Source organism: Phoca vitulina, unplaced genomic scaffold (genome assembly GCF_004348235.1).
Source record: "Phoca vitulina isolate PV1807 unplaced genomic scaffold, GSC_HSeal_1.0 scaffold33, whole genome shotgun sequence".
In the NCBI taxonomy this organism is placed as follows: Eukaryota; Metazoa; Chordata; class Mammalia; order Carnivora; family Phocidae; genus Phoca; species Phoca vitulina.
In genome coordinates this window covers 252,452-259,511 of record NW_022589736.1, presented here as the reverse complement: position 1 = coordinate 259,511, position 7,060 = coordinate 252,452, and the positions used below count along the sequence as shown (strand labels likewise).

The 7,060-nt window shown below is 60.8% G+C and overlaps 1 protein-coding gene across 1 annotated transcript; it reads left to right on the top strand.

The window, feature by feature from the left end:
* Window positions 1-448: 448 nt before the first annotated feature.
* On the top strand, window positions 449-6,708 carry LOC116645369 (translation initiation factor IF-2-like). The gene is made up of 15 exons (XM_032425500.1): window positions 449-528; window positions 966-998; window positions 2,034-2,063; window positions 2,157-2,189; window positions 3,027-3,080; window positions 3,235-3,388; window positions 3,619-3,650; window positions 3,959-4,087; window positions 4,366-4,410; window positions 4,698-4,739; window positions 5,310-5,369; window positions 5,824-5,893; window positions 6,146-6,190; window positions 6,285-6,338; window positions 6,568-6,708. Exons 1-14 carry the CDS (start codon window positions 510-512, stop codon window positions 6,292-6,294), a joined length of 756 nt encoding a protein of 251 aa, XP_032281391.1. The 5' UTR covers window positions 449-509; the 3' UTR covers window positions 6,295-6,338; window positions 6,568-6,708.
* The last annotated feature ends 352 nt before the right edge of the window (window positions 6,709-7,060 follow it).

Sequence of the window (7,060 nt, the reverse complement as noted above, 5' to 3'; positions counted from 1 at the left end):
ATTTGGGGAAGAGGAGGCAGAGGCCAGGGGGAGGACCGCTGGGGCCCACTGAAAAATCTGTGGGTGCTTGAGTTGGGGCCTCCGCGAGAGCTGCAGAGGGGGTACAGCCTCCGGAAACAGCTCAGAGGCTGAGGTGGTAGGGGCTAGTATGGACCCTGTGCTTGGTGGGGCGAAGCCATGTCACAGAGTCGGCCTCCATGGCTGGCTGATGCACGTGGTGGCATGACGCCCGACCAGAGGGAACCCAGGCAACATTCAGGCTCCCCAGGGAGTCAGGCCCCAGGGGGAGGTCAGGGGCTCAACTGGGTGGGGGTGGCAGTAGATTCCAGATTCCATGGGGAGCCTCAGAGAGCAACTGGCCCCACCCAGAGCCCCTCTTGCCTTCCATCAGGTCCTGTAACTCAAAATGGCTACAGACCAGGTAGGCACCTTCTAGGGCTCTGGGGACACCCACAGATGCGGACTGGGCCCTTATCTGCTCCCTGTCTTCACCAGGCTTTGGAGGGGGTATGAAGCCTCAGAAGCCAGGTGAGCCTCACCCCTGTCTATCTCCACCCCCAAACCGTAAGCTCCCCTCCCCCATTCACACAGCCCCCATCTGTCCCCCAGGATTCAGGAACGGCAACGGGTTGGGAGCCCAGCCGGGTGAGACTGGGGGGGGCTGGGGGTCTGCATCTGGGCACCCTCTTCCACCCCCCTCCAGGCCGTGTGGGGGCAGGGTCGGTAAATAATTGAGGGAGCACTGGAGGAAGCCTCCAAGATTCCAGCTTTCGGGCTTGGCTCTGAAGGGGGCACCTTCACCTCTACCTCAGCTGGACCCCAAGTCCCCCAACTCACCCTTCCTCGTCCCACAGTCCTAGTGACCCAGAAGGGATATGGAGCAGGTAGGAGCAGAGTGGGAGGACCCTGGGGAGGCCCTGAGATGGGTCTCCTGGGCCCCTCACCTGCTCCTGTATCTCCTCCAGGCTTTGGTGGGGGCATGAAGTGCCAGAAGCCAGGTGAGTCCTGCCCCAGTCTTGTCTGTATCCGTGAACCCCCTGAAGCCAGAGCACCCGCTCCTCGGCCTCCCTATCACTCTCTAGGATCGGGGAACCGCTGGGAGGCATGGCCTTCCCAGGGGCTGGGGCCCGGGCGAGGACAGGAGAGGGCTGGCTTCCACGTGGTGGGGAGATGGAGAGCTTAGCCTGTGGCCCAGTAGGCCCGGGGAGGGAGGAGGCGACCTGGCACCCACGTCTTCCTGACACTGCCGGCTCTGTCCTGCCTCCTCCTGAACCCCTGCAAACACTGCCCCTCACGTCCACCCCTGTTTCTCCTCCCCCGATATGGTAACGAAAATGGACCAGGAGCCCAGCTATGTGAGGGCAGCCAGGTCTGGGTCCCGAGGGGTTGGGAGAAAAGCAGGAACTGGGGGTGCAGGAGACCCTGAGGAGAGGTCTGGCGGGGTCGACATCAGCCTCCACCTCCCCGAGCCTAGGTGGGGGGCGGTAAAACCCAGAAGCCAGGTGAGCCTCACCCCTGCCTATCTCTCTCCATTCACACCCCCTGTCTATCTGTTCCCCCCCCCCCCCCCCCCCCCCCCCGCCCCAGGATTCGGGAATGGCAACGGGCTGGGAGCCCAGCCAGGTGAGACTGGGGTGGGGGGTACAAGTCTGGCGTCCTGTCCTGCCTCCCTCCAGGCCTTGCAGGAGCAGGGCTAGCAAATGCTTAAGAGCAGTTGGTGGGGCCTCCAGGACCCCTGGTTCTGGCTGGGCTCTGAAGGGGGACCACAGGTGGTTCCCCTACCTTAGCCAGCCCCAACCCCCTGCTCATCCACCTCCCAGCACAGGTCCTCCAGCTCACAAAGGCTACAGAGCAGGTACTGATGGGAGAGGAGTGGAGGGCCTGGCGGGGAGCGCTGGTCCTCACCCAGGCCCTGTTCCGGGGGTCCTGCCAGACTAGGAGAGGGCGGGGCTGGCGATTGAATGCAGGCGGCAGGAGGCCCAGGAGGCCCTGGGTTTCTGGCCCTCCGTACCTGAGCCTCTCCATCCCCACAGGCCCTGCGGTTCCCGTGGGCTATGGACCAGGTAGGGAAGCGGGCGCTGGGGCCAGTTGCCAGGGTTCTGGAGAGGCCCAGAGATGGGGAGTAGGTCGCTCACCTGCTCCCATCTCTTCTTCAGGCATTGGTGAGGGCGGGAAGCCGCAGAAGCCAGGTAAAGCCTTCCTCCCTCCCAGTGATACTGTGACTTCTAAGAAGAAATAACTGATCTGCAGGCCCGGGCACAGAGCCCCTCAAAGCCTTGGAATTTCCTAAGTGAGGAGAGCTGTAGAGGTGTCTTTTATTATGTTAATGAGGTGACTTTTGGAGAGCCCCTGAGTCACCTAAGGTTGGGGGCTGGTTGCCAGGGGAACCCACCTTGTGATTAGAGGGTTGGAACTTTCAGTCCCACCCTTTGACCTCTGGGGAGGGGGCCCGGCTGGAGATGGAAAGGGTCACAAGCTGGGCTAGTGTAACAAAGCCTCCCTAAAAACCCGAGAGGGCCAGGTCGGGAGAGCTTCTGGGTGGGTGACCCCGTGGAGGTGTGGGGAGGGCAGAGGCCCCTCAGGCCTTCCCACACGCCTGGCCTCTGCATCTCTTCTGTCCGCTGGTCCTGAGTTCTAGCCTTTATAATAAGCCTGGATTCTAGGAAGGAAATGGTTTTCCGGAGTTCTGTGAGCTGCCCTAGCAAATCAGTCACACCCAAGGAGTTGGGTTTATAGCTAGTGGGTCAGATGTACAAGTGGCCACCCGGGCTGGGGGTGGTGCCTGAAATGGGGGCGCGGGGACTGAGCCCTTAACCTGTGGGCCTGAGGCTGTCTGCAGGTGGCTGGTGTCAGAATTGGGTTATGTTGTCAGACACGCAGCTGGTGTTGGGAGAATTGCTTGGTGCTGTGGGAAAAATCCAGAATTGGGATCAGTGTTAGAATCGGGCCCCTACTGCTCTCTTCCCCCAGAAACTGTCTACTCCCCTCACTGCTTTCCCCTTCACAACCCACACCCTGTCTCCCAGTTTACAGGAATGGGCTGGGAGCTGGAGCCTTCCCAGGCCAAGGGGCCCAGCCAGGTGAGGGAGGCAGGGGCAGGCCCTGGAGTGCTGGGAGGTGGGGGGCAGGGGAGGAGGGGGTGCAGGGCCCCATGGGGCAAAGAGTTGGGTCCTCGGGAAGAGAAGGGGCAGGGTGGGGTCCGCTGTCACTCAGCCTGTTTCTGTCTCTCCCCAGCCCTGGGAAGGGGCATGAGCCCTCCAAAGCTAGGTGAGCCCGTCCTTGCCCCTCTCCTGCCTTGCCCTGAAGTTGCCACCACCCCAGCCCCAGCCCTCATGCCTGCTTTTCTCCCCAGGATACACGCCAGGGCTGGGGCTGCAGCTCCCAGCAGGTGAGTGCCGAGGGGCTTCAGGAGGGGAGACAGGGCTCTTTCTTAGGAGCTTGAGGTCTGAAGTCTGAGGGGGCCTGTCTCTCCTGCAGCTCTGGGAAGGGGTGTGAGGCCTCAAAAGCCAGGCAAGTGAGAGACCCCCCCCCCATCTCTATCCTGCACCTCCTCCTGCCTCCTTCCAGAACCCTCCCAGCCAAATTACTACCCCTCATATCCCTGCTTTTTCTCTCCAGGATATGGCAACGGAAATGGGGTGGGGGCCCAGGTGAGGCTTCTGGGCAGGGCTGGGTGTGAAGGGAGGCGCCCCAGGAGAGAGGCAGGAGGGATATTGCTGGAAGGCAGAAGGTCTAAGTGGGCCGGCAGCAGGAGCCATGTTAGGTGGCTGGGTCACCTTGTCCCCCAAGCGCCACGGGAGTGGGGCTTTCTCTAGCCTGGCCAGTGGCCCCCCTTGGAAGCTGTGTCTGCCCTGGAAGTCACTACAGGCTGGTGGCTTGGCCAGGCTGAAGCTGGGAGAGCGGCCTGGGGCAGATGCTAGCCTGGGTTCACTGCCCTCCCCCTTCCTCCTCCATCTAGGTCCCTGCGATGGGAGGGTCCCTCCACTGCTCCCCAGGCCTCCCACTTCGGGGGTCCCTTCTGATAAAGGGGGCGGCTGGGGCCCCAAATCTCAGCCCTCTCCCCCAGGGCAGAATGGCAAGTTCCCAGGTCAGTGTGGAGTGGGGGGCCCTGGGGGGCACCAGGGGATCCCTGGTCTCAGGAAGGGCTGGGTCTAGCTGGGCTGCTTAGAAGCTCCCAGGGCCATTCTCTAACTGAGACTGAGGCTTGTCACCGAGAGCCAGCTGAGGGAAAGCCTAAACTCTGGCCCTGAGACCCCGCGGGACCCCATTAGGGCAGCTCCCCCCAGCCCCGCCCCCAGGGCAGGCTGCAGCATTCCCAACCCTCCCTGCCGTAAGCTCACTCCTATCCCATGGCTTTCTTCCTAGCACTGACTCCGGCCATCCAGTGGGGGCTGAAACCTCAGAAAGCAGGTGTGACTCCGTCTGCCCCCTGTCCCCAGACCAGACCAGGGTCACTCCTCCATCATCCTTGAGCCCCGGTCTGCCTCAGCTGTTCAGGCTCTTTAAGTCCAGGAAGTCCCTTCCCGAGTCTACCCGCAGTCTCTCTTGCTGCTTTCTAAGCCCATTTCTCCCGGTTCTATTTCCTGTCGATAGGGAGTATCCCTTCTTCCTCCTCAGAGCTCCTAATGTCCATACTTGGCCCCCAAGGAGTTAGGGAAAGTCTGGGTGCTCTCCGCTGATCTCCATTCTCTTCACAGGATACCAGCCCCTGAATGGCTATGGACCAGGAACAGCACTGGGTGAGGAGGCCCCTGCCCTCCCCTCCTCTCCTGTCCCCTAGCTCAGGAAGAGGGGAGTCAGAGACTTCGGCTCTCTGACTCCTCCATCTCTGCCCCCCATTTCCTCTCTCTCAGGCTTTGGTGGTGGCCTCAAGCCTCAGAAAGTCGGTGAGCCCCCTGGGCCCCTTGGGTGCAAGCTGCTATCTTCCCTATGGCAAGCCCTGCTTGTCCATGTCTCTTGCCGTGGCTGGCTCTTTCCTTATTGAACCAGCATGCATTCACTTGCAGTAGGCCATAATGATGGCCAGAGACAGGTGCCACCGTGTGTCCGGTGAGGGTCGGGTGGCACACTGAGGTACAGTCCTGGGGTGGAAAGGGAAGCTGCCAGAGGGAGGCCAGGACAGGCTTCCAGAAGGTGGGACACCAGAGGTTGCACAGGGTTAGCTGGCTGGGTGTGGGGAGAATGTCGGTTGCCTCGGTGTCAGTCTGTCTGTCTGTCTGCCGTCTCCTGTCTCTTCATGAGCTGGTCACCCTGAGCCCCTCCACCTTCCCCCACACTCACCCAGCCTTTCTCCCACTGTTGTCTTGCAGGTTTTGCTTACGGGAATGGTCTGGGAGCTGGGATCTTCCCTGAGGCCCACTCGCAGCCAGGTGCCTGGGAGTGCTGGGCTGGGGTGGGGGGCCCTGGGCTCAGGGGCTACTCCTGTCTCTGACCTTCTCCTCCCTCCTCCAGAGTTCCCCGGGGCCAATAGCTTTAGGAATGGTGAGTCAGGGACAGAGGACAGAGTGCAGGGGCTCAGGGGGAGGGACATCCGGGGGCTGGGCAGGAATCACTTGGATCTCTTACAGGGTATGGGGATGAAGCACCAGTGTACCCCAAAGCAGCAGTTCCAGGCCTTGAAGCAAATGGAAGGAAATGAGTGTTTAGGGGGTGAACCCTGGCAAAGAACATGGGGACCAAGCCAAGTCGGCAAGGACCTCTGAGGGCCTAGGAGGCTTGTGGCATCCTGGATGTCCCATACTGGTGGGCAGGGGTGCCCACAGTAGCTCTCCTTCTACAAGTCGGGCCGGGGCCCTAAGGGGCTCTTCTTGGCCCTCCGTGCAGCCCTGGGGGCTTGCCTTGAAGCCTGGATCTGGGACTGGAGGCGAATATCCAGGGGTCAGGAGGCAGCCAGGTAAGGGGGTGTGTGGAAGAGCATCGTGTGGTTGTCAGGTGGGGCTGGAGGGAGCAGGGTCCTGGGCCTGTAGAGAAGGGGTAGGACAGGGACAGGAGGGCTTAGGCAGGAATGGATGGGGTTTGAGGAGAGACAGGTGGAGCAGGGGACCCTGAGCATGAGCCTGGACACGAGACCAAGATGGGGAAGTCACAGACCCCACGTGAGGGCCACTGGGGACTCCGTGCTCCCACCTTTTGTCCCTCCCCCCAGCGACCTATGGACAGCTGAGGCCAGAGCTGGGCCCTGGACCCTTCGGTGAGTGGCAATCTCCCAGGGCTCGGGGTGAAGCTGGGGAGGGCAGGACTCTGAAGCCCTTGTGACCCGGTGCCCTGGCTTATCTGTGCCTTAGGCAACCCTGAGGTGAAGAGAGGCAGCAGTGGCCTACTGGGAAATGGCTATGGAGGTGAGAGGGGTCACGGTGGCCCTGTCCCCTACTCGCCCTATGTCACCATCATTGCCCCTCCAGGCTGCACTGGGGCTGTCTCAGCCCTTGGGAGGGACAGCAGGCTCTAGGGACAGCAGGCTGTCATCTGCTGAGTGACTGATCTTAGAGACCAGAGGCGGGAGAGGGCTCAGGTCCCCTGGGAGGTGAGGAGGGTTCCAGACCTCATCAGGGCCCTGCCTTTTCCCAGGCCCCTGCCCTCTCGGGAAATGCTGAGCACCGAGGCTCTTCCACTGCCCATCCTGAGAGCCTCTGTACCACAGCCTGGTGTGTTGGGCGAGGACAGCCAGACTCTGAAGCTTGGCTTCTGGCCTGGGGTCTCCTGCAGGCTGAAAGTATTAATAAAGGCGACATGCTTCCCTGTTTGCCTCTGTGTGCTGTGCTGGGGGGATTGCTGGCTGGGGTGGGGGCAGCCCGGGCCACCCCCTCATTCATCCATTCCATAAACGGGACAGCACTTCGTCAGTTTAGTGGGGGAGTCACATCCAAGTTAGGGAGGGGACTTGTGCATTATTTATGTCTACATTTATAATCAACTTATTAGTTATTAAAGAAAAAATCTTTTTCTCTTAAGCCTTCCACTTGCTTCCCAATGTTATTGTACTGATTAATTTTATAATTTGGATGTAAAACTCACTTTCACATTCTCTGAATAATGCTCAGTTAGATTATGAGTTTGACAG

Excerpts from the sequence above, each read along its gene's own strand:
- LOC116645369 (XM_032425500.1), top strand. Across the intron at positions 3,389-3,618 it reads GGGGCTGCAGCTCCCAGCAG|GATATGGCAACGGAAATGGG; the intron begins GTGAGTGCCGAG and ends TTTTCTCTCCAG. Across the intron at positions 5,370-5,823 it reads TGAGGCCCACTCGCAGCCAG|CCCTGGGGGCTTGCCTTGAA; the intron begins GTGCCTGGGAGT and ends CCCTCCGTGCAG.